Source organism: Lycorma delicatula, chromosome 3, assembly GCF_047948215.1.
Source record: "Lycorma delicatula isolate Av1 chromosome 3, ASM4794821v1, whole genome shotgun sequence".
NCBI lineage: Eukaryota > Metazoa > Arthropoda > Insecta > Hemiptera > Fulgoridae > Lycorma > Lycorma delicatula.
In genome coordinates, this window is record NC_134457.1 from 43,613,289 (window position 1) to 43,640,658 (window position 27,370).

The 27,370-nt window shown below is 31.6% G+C and overlaps 1 protein-coding gene across 1 annotated transcript; it reads left to right on the forward strand.

Moving 5' to 3' along the window:
- The first annotated feature begins 1,048 nt into the window (after positions 1–1,048).
- Positions 1,049–27,370, forward strand: LOC142321537 (nucleoporin SEH1-like). Its single transcript, XM_075359699.1, has 6 exons — positions 1,049–1,290; positions 3,256–3,412; positions 12,950–13,211; positions 19,716–19,949; positions 24,404–24,567; positions 26,618–27,370. The coding sequence occupies exons 1-6, from the start codon at positions 1,177–1,179 to the stop codon at positions 26,800–26,802; spliced, it is 1,116 nt and encodes a 371-aa protein (XP_075215814.1). The 5' UTR covers positions 1,049–1,176; the 3' UTR covers positions 26,803–27,370.

A 27,370-nucleotide genomic window follows, 5' to 3' on the forward strand; every position in this document is an offset into this window, starting at 1 on the left:
ATTTGAAAGGTATTAACTAATTATTTATTTTGCTTAATTTTTATTTTTTTTATTATTTTTAAAAACAAAATTTGTGTGTGTGTAACTGTGCGCGTAGTAGTAAAAACATAAAGTAAATTTAAAATATCAATGTGATAAAAAAAACAAAGACGGAATCAATGGATCGCTCAAAAATAAGGTATGGTACAAGCTATATTATTTAAAATTATTCATTTTGTCATTTATAGCTTTAGAGAAATTAGTTAAAGATAAATTTTCTAGTTATAAATACTTTTACTTGGTCTAGTAGTGAACGCGTTTACGCAAATCAGCTGATTTCGAAGTCGAGAATTCTAAGGTTCAAGTTCTAGTAAAGGCAGATACTTTTATACGGATTTGAATACTAGATCGTGGATACCGGTGATCTTTGGTGGTTGGGTTTCAATTAACCACACGTTTCAGAACTAGTCGACCTGAGACTACATGACTAAACTTCATTTACACTCATAGGTGAATAAGGGTGATACCCCCATTCACCTTCTGAAGTATTTCCTGACGGTTCTTCCGAAGGTTGAGAAGAAAAAAAAAATATATAAATACTTTTAATGAATTGAAAAAAAAAAAAAAAATTGGCTTTCATTCGCTGTAGTTGATGATAAACAAAAATTGTTTTATGGGGCTTAAGATAAAATTTAATTGTTTAAGATTAACTCGGTTAAATAGCACAGTTAATGAAAACATTTTATAATCAGAAGTAATAAATTTGCCGAATGTCAATAAACATTAGTGATGGTGATGTAATATGTTATGCGTCACGTGTGAAAACATAAATAAATAAAATAAACGCAGGCTAGAATTTCGTATGGTAGGAGGATACCCCACCACAAGCTATGCATAAGAAAGATTGCTATGAATCGAATCGTAATTGAGAAAGATTTGATTTCCCGTCGCCTATCCATTTCATTGTTAAGAATCGTAAAAAGAATCTGTTTCTCCTGCAAACCCATTCTCGATTCTTTCGTTCAGTATAAAGAATCGAATCGAAGGAACGACTCGTTCACGATTCTTCCCATTACTAACTGGTACCATTATTTGTTCGTTTAGTGTTTACGCAAGTTGGGCGCTAAGATGTTGCTGGTTGTAGAATAACTTCTATATGTTCTTTAACGTATTCTGATAAATGCGTAGTCATTCATAATGTTATTTGAAGCACATACTATTAATGCTGAACATAAAGATCTTATTCACGATGTTGCCTACGATTTTTATGGTCAGAGGATGGCAACATGTTCTAGTGATCACTTTGTGAAGGTTAGTTTTCATTTAAGTTGACAGTATTTGAGTATGTTTGTTAGTATCTAAATTAAATATATTTGGTGTTTTAAGAAATTTGGATGTGAATTTAGTTAGTCGCGTGCAACTATTATCCATTATGAACTGAAAACTTAGTTTTTGTAAAAAAAATATTTTTAATAGGTTATATTAGTGTATGAATCTAATTTATTTTATGTGGTTAATTTCTTAGTTTGTTGGATATATAGAGATCTGGATCTTACCCCAAGTATCTGGCCTAAATGCCTTTCGTATATTAAAACTTAACCATAACTTCAACTATAACTTTGCATCGATAAAAACCTCCAGAACCGATTACAAATTAACTCAATATTAATGTGCAGTAGAAGAAATACCCCTTAAAATTAAGTTTCCTTTATTCTAAAGTTTTTCCTATTCCACGAGTGAATGCATACAGTTTCAGTGAATTGATTGTGTAGGTTACATTTAACCTTTTAATTTCCATATTGTTTTTAGGGATTTCTGAAAATACCTCAGTGTTAAATGAATAGACTAATCATGTTAATTCTTAGTTGGTGGAGTTTAGAAAAGATTAATAAAAATCTTTAGATTTTTCATTTAGTCTGTCTAGCAAATTCAACAGTCAGGTTGGGACCAAAAATGGCAATTACCATTTTCATTTTGCCAAAAAGTAAGACCTCAATACATTTCCCTTCACGAGTGTGTGAAGTCTCATTATGTCATGAGTTATTATGGAATAAAATGGTTTAGACTGAAGGCTACCTCCTCCTTTCCTAAAAATTGATGTGTTTACCAAAACATCCTTGGACTTTGATGTTTGTGTTTAAAACTACCAAAATTATCATGAGAAACTAATTATTTACCTTTGCTTGAGACTGGTGTTAAGTGACTTGAAGATTTCAGCTTTGCCTTGATGATATTGGAAACAGTCATTTAGTTTTAGTACCTTCTAATTTTTACAGTTTAAGGTCAGAATAATTGAAGCTTGTGAACTATGTGATTGAATATTGACTGGTCTTTGCTTAGCCACTCTGTTTGAATTAGGGAATGATCATCACGAAACTGATAATTTCTTCAGTTGTCAGTACAAAGATTTAGTTTGCAGAAATGTTTTGTCTTTGTAGAATTATAAGATCAAATGGATTTAAATCTAAAAACTTGTGTTATTTCCAGTGTAGTTTTGAATGCTTAAGAAGTAAAGGTCAGGCCTTAGAAGGTTATGAATGCCTTTCCATTTACCTCCAGACATAGTTTACTAAATTTTTATGGTACCAAGTAATTGTAGATACGTTAGTTTAACTATTACCACACTCAGTTTCACAGTATTGTGTGTACCAACCATATTCATTTATTTTAATGATTAGATCACCAGCTGCTAGGTCCAAAATGGTATGAAGGTATATTACTCCAATGTGTTCTCCTATGCATTGAGACTTATTTCTGAATTGATATTCCTGAATAACAATTTAGAAACATGAAATCAGGCACAAAGAGTGATGGTATCTAGCTAGTGAACTTGAGGGCCATCTGTAGTAGACGATGTTGTAGAATTTTAGGGTTGATATTTTTAGTTTATTATTTTGTAAGTGTTTGTTTGCAATCACTTTTTTTAAAAATAAGACGTGTAAAAAGGAATAGTTTTATTATTTTTTATGTTACTACTTGAAAGCCATATAAAAAAACTAAGTGGGTGAGGGATCTCTATTAGGGATCTTACCAATTATTGTATTTTTATCAACAAATTTAGAAATTGGGAAAGTTTATGATTTTTAATAAACTGGGATGATTGTTTCCATATTAAACAAACATTTTAAAATTGTTCGTTTATTAGTTCTATTCGTTATTAGTTTTATTTAGTTCATATAAATTAGTTTTATTTTTTCTTATTTTCTTGCTTGTAAAATTATTTCTCATGTGAATGATTTTATTCATTATTATTAGTATTTATGTTGTTTTTTTTAGGTTTGGGATCAGGATGAACGTGATGTATGGAATCTTACCGCAACATGGAAAGCACATAGTGGTTCTGTTTGGAAAGTAACATGGGCTCATCCAGAGTATGGTCAAGTGTTAGCTACTTGTTCATTCGATCGAACTGCTGCTGTATGGGAAGAAATTGGTATATTTTTAATTTTTTAATGGCTTATTGAAACATTATTTGTGTAAAAGAAGATATATATTTTTTTAATTGTATTTTAAATAAATTTGGTGGGAGGATTTTTTAAATGGTTTGGTCATTTATTAAAACAAAAGAATAATATGGTCCCTTGTTTTGTAAGCTGAATTACACAGTTTTTTTTGTATTGAGTTACACAGAAATAGTATTGTTGTCTGATTTGATAAAGGTGGATAATATTATTTTTTAAGATTAAGTGATTATTCTTTAAGCAAAGAGCACATTTATAAATATAAATGTAAGTAAAAGTCAACATTTTTAATTTTCATTATACCAGATTACACATTTTGTATTTACGGGTGCCAAACTGTGATCTAACCATTTTTAATCTTGAAAACTCATTCTGACTTTTTGAGGGAGTCCCAGACGATGTTATATTTCATCAAATGTAAACATATTAAACATATGTAAGAAAAATAAATATTTTATAAGAATAAAGCAAAAATATAATAATATATTTTTTATAATATATAAAAACCATATATTTTTGCTTCAAAGCAAAAATATGTGGTTTAATTTTGCTACAAAGAAAATAAATTTTATCATCCCTGGAGAATTTGTCATCTTTACTAATGACTTAACCAGAAAAACCCCATGAATTTCACTTTTTTGGCAGTAGTTGTATTTGGTTTTATAGATATGAGTTAAAAGGTGTTGAATTTGAATATAATTGCACTCTGTTATTTTCAGGTGTTAGTTTTTTGCTGTTGCTCAATGTTTTTTGCTCAGTGTGAGCCATTTTAAAAACGTAAAATTTATTAAATTTGGTTTGATTCATCATTTAAAAAAGTGGTAGTTTAAAATAATTTCCATCCCAAAAAATTTAGATAAAAATATTTTAGATTACTGTCACATTTGATCATGACCATTGTCATCTGAAAATATCAGAGTATAGTTTTGAAGGTTAGAAAGACAAGTGTGCATGTTCAAATCCTTCACTTTTCCCAGCTAAGTGTTTAAAAAAATTGTCATCTTTAAATAAATGTATAGATATAATTTTATTATCATTCATATTCCATAAATGTATTATGCTAAATTCATTTTTGTTACCTTGCTGAGGAGCACATTACTCAGGCTTAACTAAATTTATATCATGCATAAAAAAAAGTATCACCATTAGGAAGTCTTCATCATTGTTACTAGGAATTGTTACTTTGTTTCAACTAGAAGCACTGATCTTAAATTCTTTTGTTCATTTAATATATTTTTAAAAGTGTTTTGCGTAAGGCTAGCAACTTAGCATTTAGTCCTTCACTTTGGTCAAAAAAATATTTTTACTTTCAGATATATTAAAAGAAATTTTATCTCCATTAAGCAGAATGCCAACCATTGTAAAAATATTTTAAATTTATGTGAATTTGTAGTACCTATTAATTCATGTACATTTTTAACTATGTACTTGTCATAGTTTTTTTTTTGCAAATTAAGTCATATTTTTTAATAACAATAGTATTCAATGGTTATTCATTTATGTTTTAATTATTATTTCTGTGCCAAACATAGTAAACATAGGGTTGAAGTATAAAAAAGAATTTTGTAGCTATTTTTTTTTTCCTTTTTATTGATTTCTGTGAAATACTATTCAGGATAATCTATTACCACTGTAATTTACTTATTCTAGTTCTCAGAAAACTTTAGATTCAGAAAGAATTATGTAGTTTGGTTCCCTGTGGAGTCATCATTTGTACTGCATCAATTTAGTTCAGTTTCATCCCTCCTAAAAATCTGTACACACAAATTACATTGTAAATATCACTAAATTTAAGGCTATATGGAGATTGGCCTAGAACATCTTTCTTGAGTTCTCATTGGGCTTTCAGCAGAAAACCCCAATAATTAACCCATTGTTTTAATTAAAACAACAGTATGCAAGTAGACAAACAGAAGACTTTCATCTTGAAATGACTTCTAGATTTTAATGGTTATCTGTTTTGTAAGAAGTGTGGCAGAGTATTCCCTGTGAAAATTGCAAGTGAAGGTTGCCATTATTTCCTCTTGTGTTAATGTAATTTTTGGTTGAAGGTAAGTTTGAATCTCCATTTTTTAGTTACTTGGTTAGACGCAGATAAAATAGTACATATGTGTTCCATCCTATATTATTATAGAGTTTAAATATTTCTCTATGCTTTTCATTTTACTGCAGAAGTTTTGCTACGGCAATTAATATTCTTTCTTTAGGTTCAGGCTGCAAAAGGAAGAAAAGACAGAACTCAATTTGGTGAATTTGTGATTATCTCTTAGTATTGCTTCTTTACTTCCAACACTTATTTCATGATTTTCAAAAGTAATTTGTCAACTTTTTTTAAAATAAGTACTTCAGTTTGTTTGCATTCATTGATAAGGTTTTGGGCTACCCTTCTCCCTCTCTATTGTATTATCAAAATACAAGATATATATTTTGTTTTGTGTAAATCTGAGGTAGAATTACACCTTCATTTATCAAATTAAAATAATAGATTATTAAAAAATTTAATAATAACTTGCTTCACAACAGCAATACTATTACGACAAATTCCTCTTTCTTATTCTATCTAGCCTCCAGAACCACTATAAGGTATTACTTCAGAGGATGAATGAGGATCATATATATGAATGTAAATGAAGTGTAGTTTTGTCCAGTCTCAGATCGACCATTCCTGAGTTGTGTGGTTGAAACCCAACCACCAAAGAACATCAGAATCCAACATCTAGTATTCAAATCTATATAAAATTGTGACAAATTAAGACGTGTACAAGTGACATTCATTGAGTTGCATCTACTGTGCATATATTTTTCTTTACTTAGCTCTGTTGATTTATTGTTTGTTCTGTCCATTTGAGGAATTTTGAGAGGAGATAAAGTTGTTATGATGACCCTTTCATCATCATTGACCCTTGACTAATATTGGGCCAATGTTAAACTAGAAAATTAAACTTCTCTTCTTGGATTAAGAAGTTTCCAAGTTCTGCAACAAGTACATCAAAATGGCCAGAAACTACATTGTGAAATAGTGTATAAATAATAATCTCATTGAATTTAATATATAAATTAAAGTTATGAAATTCTTGTTTATAATTGAATAATTTTGTGAATTAAATTGTATTGATTGGAATGCCTCTTTTTATAAATTGATTAGTAAACTTTATCAAAATATTATTTTTTATAAATTTTAACCATTATTTTCACTTAACAAATATTGAACTGTTTATACGCATTTTACTGGTAATCTTATAAGTACATTTAAAATGTTTATATAGAATAAATGTAAATATAATAGCAGTACTGTTACAATCTTTCATTACAGATAAATCAAATTGTGTAATGTGCTTCAGTCAATACCTTTACTAATTTAGAAAATTAAATCTATAATCATCTTAGTTATTAAATTTTCTAAAATATATATATTCTATATATTTATGAACTTTTAGCCCAAATAAAATAAAAACAATTTTTTTTTATTTTCGTAAAACCAAAAAATTAAAATAAAAATGTAAAATTATATAAAACCAAAGAAATTTTTTATTGTATGCTGTTGTATATTAATTTATTATTATCTTTTATGACCGCAGAGGATCACTTTAGTCGATCCATTATCCAAGTCCCTTAGATGGAACAGTTTGGACCTTGTCCACCCAGTATTTTTCATACGTTCCGATCTTTATGCCCTTTTTACTGTTGAAAATGTTCCTGTTATTAGTTTTTTTCTTGTGAGTGTGAAGTGAATGTTTTTATTCTTGATTTTCTTGTTTAATTTTATCTTATCTGTGTTGTCTTCTGGTGTAAGGCCAATTTCTTTCAGACTCTCTGTTATTTCTCTGATCCATCTGCATCCTGTCTTGATGTTTTTTGATTTGAGATTGTACCATACTAGCTGTTGCAGAAATCTTGAATTTTGGATCCTCATGATATGTCTAAAGAATCCTAGTTTCCGCTTATGCATGGTATCAGTGATGGGTTATAACTTTTTGTACACGACTTTGTTGAGCACAATAGTACTTTTTATTGATGCAGGTTCTTCCAGTCCTTTTTTCGATTGTCTGGAGTCTGTCTGTCTTTTATTGTTCGTTCATGGTGGAAGAGAGTTTCTGTTGCATTAGTGGCTTCAGATTTTGTAACTGTGTTGTAGTATCTTATTTTTGCATTTTGGTCATTCCATGTCAAATCAGCAAGTCTCACAACTTGACCAACTCAAGTTTCAACAAAATTCACTGGATTGATCACATTTGTAAAGTAATGCAAAAAAATATTTTTTTGAAATGTGTTAGTCATTCAGTTTTTTGTGTAGGATCTCATAAAAAAGTGAACAAATTGCAAAAAGTAAGGCTCAGGTAATTACAAATTAATTTTCTCAGCTCCTATAAGATAATAGAGCTCAGTTTGGTGTCATTTTAAAGCTCTTGTAATGGCTTTCATGTGATATTTCACTTGGCAGGAATTATGACATTACTAGTTCAAGGTAACCAAAAAATTTATTTGACCTTGAATATATCCAAAAGTGTAGTTTTACAAATTAAAAAAAAAGTTTTGCTTCCTAATGTGTTGTACATGTGGTAAACATTTCATAATGGGATTCCAATGTGATCATGGTTAAATAAAATAATGAACTTGTACATACTCACCACTTACTGCAATTTGTATAGCTTCCAAAGATATTTCCAGAAGAATTACACAGTGAAGAATTACACCTCTTTTTACCTCTTCTGGTTAGCATTGTCCACTTCTTGCTTTGAGAAGTTATAAACTTTTCCTGTTGGACTTACTCTGGGATCTACTTTTGAAATAACATCTCTCTTATGTACATTAAAGCATCCTCAAAGTCTGGGTTGTGGAAGGAAGGTGAAGGTCCATGTGGATATGAGAACTTCATCTTCACTTTTGATTTTCTTCATTTGAATCTAGAACAACCCAACCACCAGTGTTCATCATATCTGCAGATCAAGAACCCAACCATTTCCGTGAATTCATGATCGTCCTCAATATTTGTTGTGCTTGCTACTGTTGAATTGTTAGAAAATGAAAACACCCTCACTTGCACGTGATTCTTGTACAGTGGAACAAAAGAGTAGAGTTTCTGAGTACTAGTATAGTTTTTGCTGTCATTGTCCTCCTCTTCATAGCCTGTTCTTTATGTTCAATTGTACTGTAATGGAAATGTATCAACACAATGTGTCTATTTGCCCAGTTATACAACTGTTGTGAAGTCATAATCTGATCATTTTTGGTCATTTGAAGACTTGGTGTAGCTGCAAGTCTTTTAACAATCCCTCCCACACCATCATATGCACATTTGCCAAAAGATGTGGCAAAAAAAAAGTGCCACTGCAGTGGTCCCAAAGTTGGATTCATGATAACAGAGGTTGAGAAAATTGATTCTGTTTTTGTACTGAGAGGCAGCACCATCACTGTTGTAATAAGCCAGGCTTGGTTTTGTGGTAAAATGAAACTGCATGAAACCAGTTAAATATTTCTGAAAAAGGTGTGCTGCTATTGTATCATGTGTGAGACAATTGAAAATTATGACGAGATGTATGCATCAATGCTTTTGTTCTTTTGTATCTTGGAAATAGATTGTGAAGGGCTGAACTGTTGCCTGTGAATTATTCCAGTGGAAACCTTGGGCTGCATCCTGGAGAATGAATGAACAGTTCTCAGCGAAGTCGCAGATTACAAGATGATGATCACCTGCTTTCAGAGATTGCTTCAGATGAGTGAGGTAACTGACTGTTGACTAGCAAGAAATGAGTGTTGAAGTTTCAGAAATTTTTCAAAAAGTATAATGATGAATTCTTCAGTAGGTTTGACTAATGTCTTGAGAGATGTTCTTTTTTGAACTTGTATCTACTGTTTGTAGGTGATGTTTTCAATGCAGTTGAGCTCGAAAGCTTCCTCAATCCTTCCCATGACTTTCTCAAATCCAGGACAATTTTTGCAATTTCCAAAGTAGCAAGCTTCAGTTGGATTAGCACACACTACATACCTCATAAAATCTTTGTAAGACTTAATTGGTCTATCACCTTCTGTCAGTTCTTTCATTCTACAATGTATAACCATAAGTTTTGTGTTTTCATGTGTTGTACATACTCAAACACTGTGGGTTACATTTGCACCTGCAAGAACACATTACTTAGGTTTGAGTTCACAGAACTTTGAAAATCCTATTTTCAGCAACGGATACCTCTTTAAACAATGCAAAAGCTTCACTGCTGTACCTAATTATTACAAAATTATTTTTTAACATGATCCCATTGCAATCCCATTATGAAATGTTTACCACATGTATAACACATTAGGAAGCAAAAATGATGTTTTATTAAAATTAAAGAAAAATACTCTTTTGGATACATTCAAGGTCAAATAATATTTTTGGTGACCTTGAACTATTAATATCAAAAAATTATGCCAAGTGATGGCATGATTTTGTGATATTAATAGTTCATATCATATCAACTTTCATATCATATGAAAGTTCATTCAAAGAGATTTTAAATGACACCAAAAATGAGAGCTCTCCATCTCTTATAGGAGCTAAGAAATTTATTTTTTTGTAATTACCCAAACCTTGCTTTATGCAATTTTTGGCTTTTTTATTACACAAAAAATTGAGTGATTGAAAAATCTGAATATTTTTTTGCATTATTTCAAGTGTAGAGCCAAACCTGTAAATTTTATTTGAATTATTGGACATGAATCTGAGAAGTGGATTTATTTTCATTGATTTGATGTGGAATGACCTATCTTATTGATAGGCGTTTTTTATTCTAAGTGTACCAGGATAATTTTTGAGCTTCAGCTAGTTTGTTTCTTCTTTTTTTGGATAGAGGTTGTTTGTTATTATTTCTCTGAGGTATTTAAATTGCGTTACTATTTTGATTTTATTACCATTTATGTTTATTCGTATTTTTTTTTGGGGCATAATTTCTGTTTTTTTGAATGAAGCCAATTTTATTTGCAATATTTTGAAGTTCTAATTTCTTTGATTAGCTTCATCAATGTCATTTGCTAGCAGTGCCAAGCCATTGGTGAAACCAAGGTAATTTGTTTTGATTTTTTGGCCCATTTTTACTTTTGGGTGCAGTTTTTGAGCCATTCCCTCATTACCATTTCTGGACCACAGTTGAATAATAGCAGTGAACCCATCACCTTGATGCAGTCTTGTTTTGATCACAAATGGTTCTGAGAGCCCGCCTCTGAATTATACTTTTTACTTTGTGTTTGTGAGGGTCAGTTTAAACATGTTTATTAATTTGGTATTAGTACAAGGTGTCTTAGAATTGTTAGTAGGTATTCTCTGTGGATGTACGATCTGAGGTGTACATCTGTGGATGTCATAAGCTTTCTTGAAATCTACAAATGTTATCACCATATCGGTGTTTATTTTCCTGTTATAATCCATTATTAGCTTCAGACGCATGATCTGGTGTGGACAGCTCCTCCAGGGTCTGAAACCTCCCTGGTATTCTCCTAGTTCTTTCTCAAGTTGTGAACCGAACCAGTTGAGGATGATTCTTGAAAGAATTTTGTACATTGTGTGTGGGCGTGAGATTCTCCTGTCAATGTCAGGGTCTGTTTTGTTCCCTTTTTTCGTGCAGTGGATGGATGGGGCTGTCGTCCAGTGTTCTGGTAGTTCCTCTTTGATCTGTGTGTTGACAAGCTGTTGATGAAGATTTGCTGATCTTCTTGAATGTTTCCATATCTCTACAAAAGTTTGATCTTCTCCCCCCTGCTTGGAAATTCTACATCTTACTTGGTGGTGTTGTTATTGGGGTGTTGGTGTGAGACACCATGATGGGGCCAGGTGGGGGTGCAAGGGTTGTCCCCGGCTCTTGCGTGGACCGGAATGAGGTTGCATTTCCCTTGTTAGGTGACCTAAATTGGTCGACTTATTTGGTACTTATTTAGGCCTGAATTTCTTTGTTGTGTAAGACATAATTTTAATTGGTTTGAGTGTAATACTGATTTAAACTTTAAACTCATTCGTTTTCTAAGGCATTCACGGTCACAAACAATGTTGTCAAATCTGGACTAGGCCCGGGGTTCGTGCTTCCACGGTTTCGGTCAGTTAGTTTGAGGAATCATGATAGGTTGGATGTGAAGATGTTCGTTTGAGGCCTACGTGAAGGTAAAATTTGATATGTATTTTACTGATGCAAATGTCTGCCGAGGCATTTACATTGGTGGCATCCCGATTGAGGCCTGGCTGATGACTGTGATATGTAATCAGTTAGAGGGTCTAAATATGATATCCAGTAAAGCCCCTCAGGGCTTAGAACGGAGTAGGTGCTGTGGTGACTGGTATCGGCATAAGATGGGAGTCTTCCCCCTGTAGGGTTGTGATAGGGTGTTGGTGTTGAAGGTTAAGAGTTCTGTTATTCTTCGCAATTTAGGAGTTTGTTTAAATATTTAGATAGGATTTCCACATTGTCTTTATTGTTGTGGACCAGCTTATTGTTTTGATTGTTTGTTAACAGGGTTGGGGGTTCGTATTTTTGGAGCTGATTTTTTAAGGTTTTGTAGTAGTCTCAATCTTGACTGTATATAATTGAATTCTTCTTCTGTTTACTTAAATTTATCTTTTTGGTGTTGCCTTTTAATTATCCTTTGGGTTTGGGTAGTTTCTTTTCTTCGTTTTACTAGATTTTGAAAGGATGTTTCTGATTTTTGGGATTGAAATAGCCATGCTTGATGTCTTTTCTCCACTATTTCATCACATTTGCTGTTTCACCATTGATGGTTTTTTCTGGATTTTATTGGGGCTAATTCTGTGATTTGTTTAAAGTTGTCTAGATCTTCAAGTTTATCTGTGATTGTTGATTTTTTGGTTGCATTTTGGTTTTTGGTAATTTTCATTCTTGATTACTTGGGAAGGGTCCATTTTTCTTTTAGTTTTAGGGCAACCTTTTAATTATCTATGCAGTCAAAATTTTAATTTTGACTGCATAGTGATCTCAGCCTTTGTCAATTCCTCAGAGGACTTTTACATTATAGATCTTCTTGTGGTGGTGTTTGTCCATGAAGGTATGGTCTTGTTGCCATTCTCTTTTAGTATAGTTGGGGGTGTTTCCACATTTTGAGGTTTCCTTTTGAAATGTGTGGATTTCAAGGTTAGGCTGTGGTTTCTGCAGAGATCGAAGAGTTTCTGTCTGTTTTTGTTTGTTTTTTTTTTGGGTGGGTCATTTTCCAATGATTTCGCAGTGTCACTGAAAAGCAAGTAGATTGCTGCTTATGAAATGTCATATAGCTGCTATCTAATAAACAATTGAAACTGTGCACATGCACTGTTTTATTTGCGTTGTCAGTTATTATTTTTTCTAATTAAGAAACCAGTCTTTGTTGTAGCAAATGCATTGATGAGATGGATGAAAGTAAGTTTTAATATGCTACACATAATGAAGTATGTGTGATGTCAAAACGAGCATACATGGTAACTTGTAAATAAAATAGTTATTAAATTTTATTGTTAATCCATTGTAGTGCTCATAACAGCAGGATGTCTTTTTTAGTTGGTGAGGGTACTACACCGGGGGAGAGAGGAATGCGTCACTGGGTGCGTAGAACGAACCTAGTGGATTCCCGTACGTCTGTAACAGATGTTAAATTTGGGCCAAAATCATTAGGTTTATTACTGGCCACTTGTTCTGCTGATGGTGTGATAAGAATATATGAAGCTCCAGATGTCATGAATTTAAGTCAGTGGACATTACAACATGAAATATCTTGTAAATTACCATGTAGTTGTCTATCATGGAATCCGTCTTTTTCAAGGTATCAATTACTAAATTGTTAATATGTTAGTCTTTCTTTGCATTTGTAGATGTTACTAAGGTTTTAAATGAAAAAATTATGTTTGCTTAGTTTTCATTTATTTATTAATTGGTAGTGTTATTGAATGTGTATTATGTGTACATAATAAAAATAATATTACTTACTTTTATATTTCATTTGTTTTTTCTTTTTCTTTTTTGATTGTAAAAATAATTTAAGTTATAATAAAATTGTATATACTAAGAAATCAAACTGTCCGCTTCGAACCTATCCCCACAAATATTGCACTATACTTCTCATATTTTTCTTCCTTAATACTGTATCTGCCTCGGTGTTAGCTTTTTAACCCAAATTTATATTTTCATAGATTGACCACATCATAGTTTATGTTTAGAAAGAAGAGCACTTAAATTAATTTTTATTGGCCAAAAAATATGAAATTTGTGAAACATAATGGAACCATATCAGATGTCATGTATGTTGGAAATGTGGATTGTTTGTGTCCATTCTTCGTACTGGTTAGTCATTCATGTCCGCTAAATCTCTTGTTAATAGTGAGCCATAATATTTGGTACAGTTTTATAGTAATACAATGTTTGGTTGTTGTTGATATTGTTGACTTTTTAGAATGGGGTATGATATTATAATGTTCAATCTAAGAAATGTTTTTGGACATTCAGAAACTAGCTTTCAAGCAGATTTGCTTGTGGAACTTCTCTCCAAAATTATGATGCTTATCCATATGATAAACTGTTGTTTCTCTTTTGAAATTGTACCAGAAAGAAATTCTGATTTGAATGCCATACAGTTCCAGCTTTACTCTTTCTGACTTTATCTTAATCAGAAAGTTAAGAAACATCTTGCAAGTTTGTGTTTTCATGACAATTAATAAATGAAAGAAATGCTCATAAATTCTTATGAGAATTGTTTGCAAAGTTCTAAAGAGGTATCTTAATAAACTTGTTTATTGGTGGGACAAATTATCAAATTTTAGCATTTATGTACAATGGTGAAAAAATATATTGGTTTATTGTTTTTCAGTTAACTTTTTGTAGTGTAAAGACTAAACACCATCCATCCGGTGTTGTCTAAAGGTGAAAGGTTTTACAAAAGGAGTTAAAGAGAAAGGTGTAGAAAACCACCTAGCTTTATTAATCAAATTACAAGGGATTTCTAAAGTAAAGACTGCTGGGAAATTTCTCTCCTTAAGGTTGGCAAACTTGTGTCGTTCATGGCCACGCTAGTAATGTGCACACTGCATTGTTGTCGCGTTGTAGTGTCTTTGATTACGTTGTAAAATGAAAAAGAAAATCAGTATTGCCGCTGACTGCGAAATACGTGGAGTCACACCTTTTTTAAGTCATAAAAACATTAAGTCAGCTGAAATTCATAGGCAGTTGGTTGCTGTGTACGGTGATAAATGTAATAAATGAAAGAAATGACCAAAAATGGTGTGAAAGGTTTAGAAATAGCAGAATTAATGTGCATGATGAAGAACGTTCGGGGAGGCCATTGATGATCACGGAGGACTTGTTGAAACGTGTCGATGATGAAATCAGAAAATAATGTTGCTCAACGATGTCCAACCTGGCTGTTCTTTTGCCTGATGTTTCAAGAGTTCTTATTGGTCGCATTGTTCATGACCATTTTGGCTTCAGAAAGCTTGGTGCACGTTGGATGCCACACGTCTTAACGGAATATCACAAAAAAAATGTGAATGGAATCTGCTTTGGACTTTTTGACATGCTACACAGAAAAAGAAGATGAGTTCCTTAATTCAATTGTTATTGGCGATGGAATATGGATTTCGTATTACACACCAGAGAGAAAATGGCAGTCAAGTGAATGGCGTCATCCTCAATCACCAACCAGATCAACAAAGGTCAAGCCAGAACCATTTGGACGCAAACTGATGGCCACAGTCTTTTGGGATCGGTTTGGCATACTGCTGGTTGATTTCATGCTATGTGGAAAGACAATAAATGTAGAAGCCTACTGTGAAACTGTAAGTTGTGGCATGCCATTGAAAATCGGCTATATGTGTGGCTGATTGACGACGTCATCCTGCTGCACAATAATGCACGTCCACATGTTGCAGGTCTGACGTGTGATTTACTGAGAACATTTGGATGGAAAATTTACAATCACCCACCATATAGTCGGGATTTAGTTCCTTCTGATTACCATTTGTTTTGGAAATTGAAAGAATTTTTGAGTAGTAAGTGATTAGTGGGTGACGATGAACTTTAAAAATGCTGTTAATTGGCTAAATGGACTGGCAGCAGAAGAATACAACGGTATATTGAAGCTGGTGTATCACTATGATAAATGTCTTAATTCATGTCAACTATATAGAGAAGTAGTGTAAGGTATATAGTTTAAGAGAAATAAAAAATATTTATGTTTTCAGAATAAATTTTTTTTACAATGAAGTGGTCTTTATTTTAGAGATAACCTCTCGTATAAAGAAATATTGTTTGAAACATTAAATAAACAGTTGAAATTTTTATACACAAATATTATTGAACTTAAGAGGTGAAATGAAGGTAATGAGGGAATACAACTCAAATATCAGTCTGAAGTAGAAGAAAGCGTATTCAATAAAACAACAAGGAGGAAGCTTTAGTGATTTTATCCTGCTATATACAACAGCTAGCAGATTATATCAACAAAATTTCTGGTGTTAAAAACAACAGTGCTTTGTTGCAGCAAAGAAATATATTGAATAGGAATTATAAATGTGCGGCTTTTCTTTAAACCATTAAATAATCTACTAGTTAAATATTTGAAAAAAACATTAGTTTTTAATAGAATTGTTAATAAAATTCCAATAATTTTAGTTTGTTTAAATTTCTGGTTGTATTTCTTTCATGTTTTTAATATTTTCCTTTGTTATTCTGTACAATCGTAAGTTCTTGACACTTTGAGGTAGCTCCTGTGTTCTGTTCACCTTATATTAACATTTTATTTTGCATTAAATATTAACCTTTTTTTTTGGACAGATAAAAATCAGTTAAAAAGCTACATGATTAAATTGCATTTGAGTAGTTAAGATACTTAACTCTTAGATCATGATAATTTTAGCTTAACAGTGTTATATTGGAACCCAGTTGGTATACTAATATAAGACTAAATACTAATATAAAGTTTATCTTTTGTAAAAAAAAAACATAAATCACATACTACCATCTTAATCAGAGATAATATTGTAATCAAGTTTTGCTGTTGAAACAAGTTTGCTGTTGGTTAATAAGAGACAGATGCATTACAACAATGATTTTGTTATTTATGCTGCTAATTATACGCGAATGCTAGGTGGTTGCAGATTTTTTACTGTATAAATTGATTTGATTTATATTCCTTGCACTAATCAGTACTCCCAACCCCATAAGACATTCAATGTCCTACTGTTCATAGGACATCAATGTCTAACATTGTGACATTACTGGTCACCGCACCAACCCCTCTGTTCCAAGCCCTGTGGGGCTTTACCGGAGGTTGTCTTTAGACCCTCTTACTGATTACATCTCACAGTCATCAGCCAGGCCTTGGCAAATGCCTCGGCAGACATTTACATCAGTAAAATACAAAGACTGTTAAAACCTACTTGCATGGATACCACAGAAACAAATTTGTATAAAATAAATAAGTGATTCTGTTTATTGTACTTTACTGATGGTACCATTCCCAGCAATTTGAATTTTCATTAAGCAGCAAAAAAAAAATTAACATTGATCACTCAGATAAAACTATTAGTTGAAATGGCAAAAATCCATTTTATTCTTTTTTCCTTTTAGTGTACAACTTTGTGATCACACCAACCCCTTCACTGCTTAACAGTAGATTGGGTTACAACCATAAGATGTATTAGTTGAAAGTCTAAAACTACTATTTGCTAGTCACATTGGCTCTTCATTTATTTCTTTGTTTCCCTTACTCAATATTAAAACATAAAGAAACATCAAGCTCAAATAGAAATAGTTAACTTGCCAAATATTATCTTAAATCTTTTTTGACATATCAGGCAAATGGCTGTTATAAAAAAAAAACTGGCATTAGAAGCATGGCCCCAGGCAAAGGTGGCATAGCTAACATAACTGTGAATACATCCAAAGTAAGCAAGGCTCACATCACATACACTTTCCTTCAAATTATAAAACAAAGAAAGACTGCTTATACATTTACCAGTGAACTCAATATGTGATGACCAGTTCAGAGTTGAATCAGTAACTTCACCTAAGAATTTTAACTTAACAGTTTTGTTTGTAATATCCCCAATGTCTTGATAAGCAAAAATCATTGAATTTAATTTTTCCTGGTTATGTACTAATTTATCAGAAAACCAGCCCTTAATCATATCATTTACTTCATCGTTTATATGAGCAAGATCATTTAAAGAGCTGTTAAATGTGATCTTGTATCATTAGCAAAAGTCACCAGATGTGAATTTTTTAATAACTTTAATGTAAAAAATATTTTACATTATAAAAGAAAATAAGGAGAAAAAAATAAGAAAAAATTTTTATATTACATTACTAAATAAAACAAAGTTAGACTGAAAGACTTAATAAATTATTTAAAGTGTTACAAGTAACCAAAAATACTTGCAACAAAAGATCGCTTTGATTAACACTAAAATTAGACATTTCAAAACTGTATTTAAACCAGTAATTACTTACGCGAGCGAGACTTATTTAGATTAAATCTGAAAAATAGGACTGAACCTTTGCTTGAAGTTGAACGCAGGATTCCTAGAACCTGCATAAACAAAAAATATAAACACAAAAATCAGTACAGATTATTGCCTAATAAATTTCTGTACAAAAACTTGGAATCCTTAATTGATACTATGAAAAAGAAGCGACTTTCTTTCTGTGCACACTTGTTACCACAGGATAGGATTACTAAGAGAATTATCGATCAATTTTGGTCTTTAAAAAATCCGCCATTATGGATAAAAGAAATTAAAGAAGACGTGCAAGAATTAAATTTGACTTACGAAGATTTACTTAATAAATCCGAAAAATTAAAATTTTTTATTAAAGATCCGCATACCAACTTTAAAGTAAGAACTTTTAATTATACAAAAAGGGTTTATTCAGAAGAGGATCATAAAGCAAGATTATTAAGAATGACTAAATATTAGGAGAAAGTAAAAGCTAAGAACTTAAAGGCCAAAAGATCAGCAAAAAAGACGAATTATTCTGACTAAAGTGGTCCTTTGCGGCCTTAAAAGAAAAGAAAAAAATGAACATGAAATGTTTGACTAACCAGTTTTCAAGCAGTTAGTGCACTTCTGTAGCAGTATTTTAGTGTACTTTTATAGTAATCCAAGGTGTTTTTATAGTAAGTTCGGTTTTGGAATTAAAACAAAACTGAAAAATTTGAACAAAATTTATTACTTATTAACAGCAGTTGTGTGATTATTAAATATGTCAAGCCAGACACCCTTTTGTACCAAAGTAAACAGTAGCCATAAGCTTCTTTACTGAACATTCTTGTATGAACTTCTTAGGTCCAGGAGATTATGAATGCACCATTGCAAACCTGTAGTTGCAGTAGTTGCCTTGATTGCAAATAACAAATTCAGGTGTGATCTCCAGTAACAATGTGATCCAACAATTCATCATCACCTTTATTTTCATAATACTGCTGCAAAAATTAATGTGCTGCAGCAAGATATTTTCCCTTGTGTGCACATGTGTGTGTGTGTGTGTGTGTATAGGTTAGCATCTTCAGAAGCCATCTGCCATGTAATTTTTTGTAGCTCAACTTTTCAGTCAAAACTTCACAAATCAGAAAACATCAAAAACAATTGTTGCTCAGTGAAGAGTCGATTTTCTCAACCTTTTCAGTCAAATCATCTGTTATCACCAACAGCTAGCACTATGTTATTTATCATGATAATTAGTTTGTCCTCAAAATGAATGGCACTATGTCTTACTAGCATCATTCATAATATTTTCCCTATAAATTCACAAATTTGCCTGTGAATTTCAGCCATAAAATTGTTTTTTTTTGCCATCAAAATACAGATTACTCCTTGTACTTCACACTTTGTTGGATCACAGATTGTAGCATTCATTATTAATGGATGAATATAAACAGCTAACTACATGATGATTAAGCTGTTGTTGCAGATAGTTGTCTATTAATTAAAGTAGCAGAGTTACTTAAGCTCTATCTGCTTGGTAAATTCAAAACTGACCTTTAAAAACATTCTGTGCTTTGTATGTTAGTGTACTATATAATTTATTAATGTAACAATAAAAATTATTTTTTATTGTAAAAAAAATCTTATATTAAAATATATTCTAATAAGGAAATTTATTTATAATGAGGAATATATATATAAAATAAATATATTGCTTATATATTTATAATAAGGAAATTTATTTTCTAAACCGTATAAATCTGCATTACTTCTTGTTGCAATTACTTTTGTAGGTTTAATTTTAATTTTAATTTTTGAGAGTTGCTGAATTACTTGCTCTGTGATTTAAGGTTACATCCACCAATGCTTGCAGTTGGTAGTGATGATCCAAATACTGGTTCGGGTAGTAAAGTATTAATCTACGAATACAATGAAAATTCAAGACGTTGGACCAAGACTGATTCAGTACTAACTGTATGTGATCCTGTTCATGACATTGCATTTGCTCCTAATCTTGGACGTAGTTATCATGTTCTTGCTGTTGCAACAAAAGATGTTAGAATTCTTACACTGAAACCAAAACTGTAAGTAAATACTGTTTAAAAATTGTTTATATTGTTTAAAGGACATAGATATAAAAGATTTGTATAAAGTACCCATTTCTGTAAATTTGATAATCGCAATTTACCTTTTTTCAGAAAATGTTAAATATTTTTAAAATACAATTCAGTAAATAAATCATTAGTAAGTAGATGTTCTTCTACTTATTCACGAGATGTTTCTTATAACTTATTTTATAAAGAAAAACTCTTATATGAAAAAGCCTGTTCAAATAAAGTTACCTGTTTTAGAAATAAAATGACCTGTTTTTAAAACTTCAAAACATTTATATAATATAGTGTTTTTGAAAGGTAACATATCACTGTGTATTTTTAAACAGGTTATCTGTTCACGAATGGGTTCATGGCAACCCAGAAACAGGCTGTTTGCGGTTTGTGGAGTGATGGCCTGGAAAAAGTTTATATGTGGGTTTTGTGAGGTAGTCCTGAGAAGGACTGTAGGGTCTGGAAGCGGGTCCCTGGCGATATCGATTTGGCTGTAGTAGGGGAGTTAGAGCTTGTCGGTTGGAATTGAATTGAGTTTCCTCTCAGTGGCGGCTGGGTCTCCACTACAGCGTGGCAGTGATGGCCCCTGCAGCCTCACAGTGTTGAGTTGGCATCAGTTGTTTTCCATCTGCGTAATTGAGGTGGTTCTCCTCAAACAGTGCTCGTCCAGCTCCGTCTTCACTGCTAGGCTTACTGGCGCGTTAGTGAGCTTTGTGTCAGGCCGGCCAGGGCACTTGAAGCCTGGCAAGCTGGATTGGTGAAGGTGGCATCTGCACCCAGCGGCTCCCTCTTGGCAGGCCTGCCAGGCCTGGAGCTCTGGCAGAGATGTTGGCATTCGCCAGGAGGTCCCATGTTGGATCAGCCAGGGAACTCCTTCTTGGTCTTCTTTGTTCTTCTTCTCTTAGTGGAGGTTGATGACTGAATGCTTTTGCTGTGCTGGCATCAGTCTTTTATAGGTACCTGAGAGTGGTGGGACCGTAGTGCTGATGTGGTGGGAGAGTTGTGCAGTCAGCTGGCTTGATGGGAGAAGAATGTGCATGCAGGTGTGTAAGTGGACTACAAGTCCCTCTGACATTTACAGGCTAGCATCGTGCTTAGCGATAGTAAGAATAACATGTGGTAACAGATCACATTAGTTTACATTTATAAAAGTTATTGGATCTTGAAAATTAATAAAAAAATGAAGAAATTTGATGTATTCTGAAATCTTATTACAGAAAGGAAAGAATGTGACTAACAAATCCATGATGTTTATTGTGCAGTATGTTCAAATGTACTGCATGTAACATGTACTATGTTCATAAACATAGTGCAGTATATGTTCATAGTACAAAGCTGGTTCAAGTGTTTTCAATTTGGAAGTTTGATGTCAGTCATGCATCTAGCTGTCATCAGCCAATGACTGAAAAGTTTACAAAATCATTGGAAAAATGAGCAAGACTGCCACATTAGCAGTCATGGATAACAGTAATAAACTAAATTTTGACCATGAAACAGTTTTGAACACTTGACGATGGCTGGATGCCAAAAAAATCTCAATTTTTTCTATATGTTTTAACAATGAAAAATTGAATGGATCAAATTCCCAGTCGAAAATCAGTGCTAAAACAAAATGAAATTGAAACAACTCATTTCAATTAAAAATGGATCTTGTATGACAGTAATGCATGGGAAAATATTGTTGTAGCAAGTAGAGTAGCTGCAAAAGTAGTGGCAAAAATTTAGATTAATGACAAGAAAAATGATGTTTTGAGTGTATGTGTTGCAGGGGATAGGATCGGAGAGGAATTGTTCACTATTATGAGCTGCTGCCACCCAGTCAAATGATTGATTCTCATCTTTACTGTCAACAAGTGGAAGGATTATTTAGAATGAGATAAAGTGATCAGAATTGATCAGTAGGCCGGTGACTAACGAGCCACATAAATTTTATAATAATTCAGATGTTTTTTCACATCCGAATCTGTCTAGTTGATGCACGCATATCTCGTTTTTTAAATCAAAACATGCCACCTTTGCTACATTGTGATTTACATTAAAAACCTTTTCTCTTTTAACATATGGAACACACTATATCTCAAGTGAGTTGACACGCTGGTTACACATACACCTTAAACTTCAGTTCATTCACTTAATTTTACAATTTACTATTCTTGTTTTGTAGACACATAACATTTAAACAACTTATTTACTTTAATTTTTTGTTTATAAGTAAAAAAAAATATTGTCATTTTTACTTTGACCTAAGTGAAATTCTTCAGTGGTTAATATTGAATCTAATTAATTACTACTAGCATCATTTGTTTGTTGAACAGTTTTCTTGATTTGTTTATTAGCATTACCCTTCTTATTGCCCTGTCCAACTTATCTTGAATATCATTCCATAGGTATTGTAATATTAATATACACTACATTGTATATTGAGCAATTCAATGTAATTTTATAACCTCAGAATCATATCTTATCAAATGAAGTACATTCTAATTATTACACAGTATATTTACAAATTTACGTACCTTATAAAGTTAAAATTTACCTTATAAGTTAAAATTTAAAATTGGACTTTGCATCATATAAATCAAACTAAATTTCTAAAGAGCCTGATTTGGTTACTGAAATACCTCATTTCCATCACATAATGATGTAATGAAACAATGCATTGTATTCATTATTTCAATTCACCTGGGATTATCCAAGGTAATAAAAGAGCAGATAAAAGAGCATTCTCCAATTAATATCACTTGTTCAAAATTTATTCAACCCAGACTGGTTGAAATGTTACCAATTTAACCATGTTAAATTGTTTAAGGCTTGAAATCGTTATTGCATTGTTTGAAAACAAAATCTATGAAGCCTAAACAGTGGATAATTTGTTCAGGGGGTTTGAGTTGGTTTCTTATAAGCTTGTGCTACAAAATTAGCTTATGTCATTTGTGACATATCTTAACTGTAGGAAGCGTACAGTAAATGACTATTAAAAATTATTTTGAGTACATATTTACATACACATGAACAGGATGTAGATAAATTTTGTTTTTGATTAAATTTACAAATGGAATAATATTGTTTGTGTAAAATAAAGATATGTTAATTAAATTTTAAATAAATTGGTGGGAAGATTTTTCAAATGATTTAGCAATTTATTAAAAACTGCAATGGAAGCATAATAAGATTTTCATAACTATTGTGTTCTGTTGGACAAAAACAGTTTCATTGTCTGGCTTGAAAACAAAGTTGATATTGCTATTTGAAAATTAAGTGACCATTTTTTTTTTTAGCAAAAATTACATATTCATAAAAATAAACACAAGAATAAGACAAAATTAATTTGATCATCCCTTGAGAAATTGTCATCTATTAAAATACCCAAAAATTTCATTTTATTAGCAGTAGAAATATATTTATTGTTAAAGGGAATTCTATTCGTGTGACTAGCAAAATATTATGTCTACCTAAGATGCACATTACAACATTTTTTCTATTTTTAAAGTTAGTTGCTTATAATCCATCTGGTGAATAATTTTTTGAGCTGCTATCTTAAAATTTTCAATTCCTTTTATATAATAATCTTCAGATACAGTTGTGCCATCTGCAAAAAGTGTTACGATAATGGTTCAAGATTTTGAGGATCAGGTCATTAAGCGATTGGGCTGAATAATACTTATTGGTGACCCAGGGAGCAGAAGAACAAACACAAAAAAAAGTTATTAAACAATAAAAATAGCAAGGAACCAAGAAAAATTTTCTTGAAGCACGCTCTGCCTTCCCCACCTTGAAGAGGGCTTTGTTATCGTTGAAATTTAAAATATTTTCCGAAATCTGGGAAGTGGCTGTTTGAGAAGACATTTTTTTTTTTAAAATCATGCTGAAAGTTTATTTTTAAAGTAACCGTTTGAAGAAAAGTTAAAAGTCGATTTTCACATAATTTAGAAAATACAGATAGTATTAAAATTGGCATATAATTTTGTAAATTAAGTGCCAAACCCTTATTAAGGAAGGGAATAACAACATAAGTCTTAATGGAAACCTTAAGGCAGCTAGAGAATCCTCTGTTGCTGAAAGGTACATTTATTAAATTTGTAAGGGTGATAACAATTGCTTCTATGACTTAAAATACAAGTTTTAATTTCCTGTGTGTCAACAGCAAATAAAAATGCTGATTGATCAACAAAACTGTTTAATCTGATCTGTTTAATTATTTCTAACAAACGTTCAAGTTGAATGTTTGTTAGAAATGGATCGATATTATTGTTGTTTAAAATACTGGAAAAGAAATAATTAAATTCCTCTGCTATCTGAACAGGGGATGAAATAACGGAAGTAGGAGGAGTCCATTTAATTATTTAAATTTAAAAGAAAAATCATCTTAAATATGATTTGTGTAATACTAAATCAAAGTACTAATTTTTTTGTTGTAATTTTATGTATTTTAGAGATGCAGGAATTATATCATCACAAAGTGGTCAGCCGAGATTTGACATACAGATTGTAGCACAATTTGATGATCATTATTGCACTGTCTGGCGTGTTTGCTGGAATATCACTGGTACAATACTTGCCTCATCAGGTGATGATGGTTGTGTTCGACTTTGGAAATGTAAGTGATAATTTTCTTACTGAGACTTTTATTTATTCATTTTGTTGTACCGGTTTGATGATGGGTGTATTAAACAAACGTCTTCATTTCATGATAAAGTATGATCTTGTAAAACACTTTTCATTTAATTGTTGTTCAATAAAACCTATCTATTTTTTATAGAAAGGGAAAAATATTTTAAGTGGGAAAGTATTCAAATTAGGTATTTCTCAACTTCATAAACAACATAATATAATCGTACCATTATGTTATATTTTTCCATATTAAGCCATCAAATTATATTATGAATAGGATTATTTTACCTTCAACAGTAAAGTTATGTTATTTGCTATATATAAGACTAGGTTTTTGTAGGGTGAGTTCCGAGTGCCTTCAATCAGTTAAACAACTGCTCTCTTTATATCTTTTGAAATATTCTTAGTAGAAGGGCAACCATTTCTTAGAATTAAAGTTCAGTGAATTTGTTAGATAAACTAAATGGTATCTTAATGTAAAAATGGTCATTTCTCATTAATGTTGCCCAAAAATGTTCCATGTTAACATATAGTTGGAGAGCATTACCACCTAATAAGTATTTACTTTATTGTATAAGGTAAATAGTAGCAATATAGAACTAAATAGAGCGAACTCAAACTGGAGTTATTTGAGTATCACCTTTAACTATGCTATATTGCTGCTACTACTAGTACCTCCGTTGTATGTTTCTACTGTCATGTACTGTTATCGGTTTTAAATTGTTCATGCTTCAATGCAGTGTAGTTCTTTACATTTGTGTTTTCTAAACTCCTATATTCAATTGAGGAAAGAGATGCTATAGTGGAATCGTTGGAAAAGTTTGCTATTTATGTGTGTTCTGGATCCTTTCAAGAAATGCGTCAAATATTCGTGAAAATATTTCCAAAGGCCACTGTTGTAGAAAGAGTGCCATATACAATTCATTTAAAATTTGCATACAAGAGGATTAGTTTCAAATGCAAAACAAAACAGACAATCTTCTATTAGAACTTCAGAGGCTGTAAGTGATATTAAAAAAATAATTTTTGCCAATCCCAAAAATATTCGTAATTTATCATAGCAAAGAAGTATCATAGCATAAGATTCATCATGATTTAGATTTGAAACTATTTTGTAATAATTGTGTAACAACTTAAAAGAACATACAAATTGAAATGTCTTATGGTTGTGATTGGCTTCTCAAAATCATCATCGATGGGCAGATAGACGTGATGCAGTTTTTCATGTCAAATGAGGTATGGTTTTTCTGGGCATGCTGATTTGCACAACACCAGATATTGGATGTCTGAAAATGTTTGAACGTACACTTCAAGATAAGAAAATCAGCGTATGGAGTGCTGTTTCTGGTAATCATATAATAATTGGTGGGGGGGGGGGCAGTAATTTGCAGAGGGTGATTGCTTCTGCATTCCCCAGAGTTGTCTAAATGCAATTTTTTCCTTTGAGGCTATATGAAGAATGGAGTGTATGAATCAAATTTCTACACTATTGATGAACTAAAGGTAAAGATTCAACAAGAAATTGATTGCATTGAGAAGAATGTTTTATGTCAGGTGACTTTCCGTGTGATCACTCGAGCACAAAAGTGCATTTTTGAACAGGTTACTCACTTGTAACATCTTTCGTAAAAATGTGATAAATATGTATACTTTTGCGATTGTAAATATAGAACTTAATTTAATTAACCTTTCGATTTCATTCGTAACATATTAATCTTGTAACTGTGTTTGTTCAATAGCAATTTAGTTTGTCGCTCACCTGGTTTAAAATGATAACAGTTGTTTCTATTTTCTACTCTTATTTAAAAAATACTTATTTCATAATGTTTTATAAGAGTTGTTTATTTGTAAATTTATAGGTAAAATTGTTATTAGTATTCTTCCCTCCCAGTGTTTACTGTTGATTGTTAAATCAATGGATCTTCTGATTTTAGACATTAAGTAAACATTTTTATTAACAGTTTTTAAGATAAATTCTGTTTTTTAATTTATTATTATAAATAATTAAAATTGTTTGTTAATTTGTTTTTGTTTAGGTAACCAGATGAACAGTTGGAAATGTGCATCTGTGCTGAAAGGTGATGGAACACAAGCACAGACTATTGAATCTGGAATTACTGCTCAGCAGCCAGCTACTCAGGCAGTTGGTGCTAATAATTCAACAACCAGGTATTTTAAATTAGGCACTGTCAGCCATCCGAACCAAGTACCATGGCATTAAATGTTTCCACTGTTTATTATATCTACCTCTTGTTCTTTTTTTTTTTAGTATGTTTGTGTGTGCGCACATGTACGTGTGGGTGTGTGTTTATTTTTATTCTAGTAATGTTATTTTTATTATTTGCTTGTTTATTAGATATATTACTTATGTAACTATCTTCAATATAGATTTCTTGCGGATAACGAAAACAAAATATTCATGAAGTAATATTTATGTATACCTTTTGCATTGTGTATAAATGGGCAAGTGTATTTATATCTGTTAATTCTGTGTAAAATTAATCTGTATTATCTGTTACTGTTTATATTTGTGGTCTAACTGAACTTGTTTTCTACACCGTTAATCAAACTAGTGTCATTAAATATTACGCTATTAGTGCTTAGTTCTTTAGACGGAATTTTATTTTTCTTTAGTTTTATTAAAATAAATATACAATAGTGTTATTTGCTGCTCTGTAATTTATATTTATAATTTACTAAATTTATTTGTAACATTAATTTGTATTTTTTTAAATGTTACTGTCACCGCCTGTAATTTATAAACTTGTCAGTTCATTATCTTAATATAA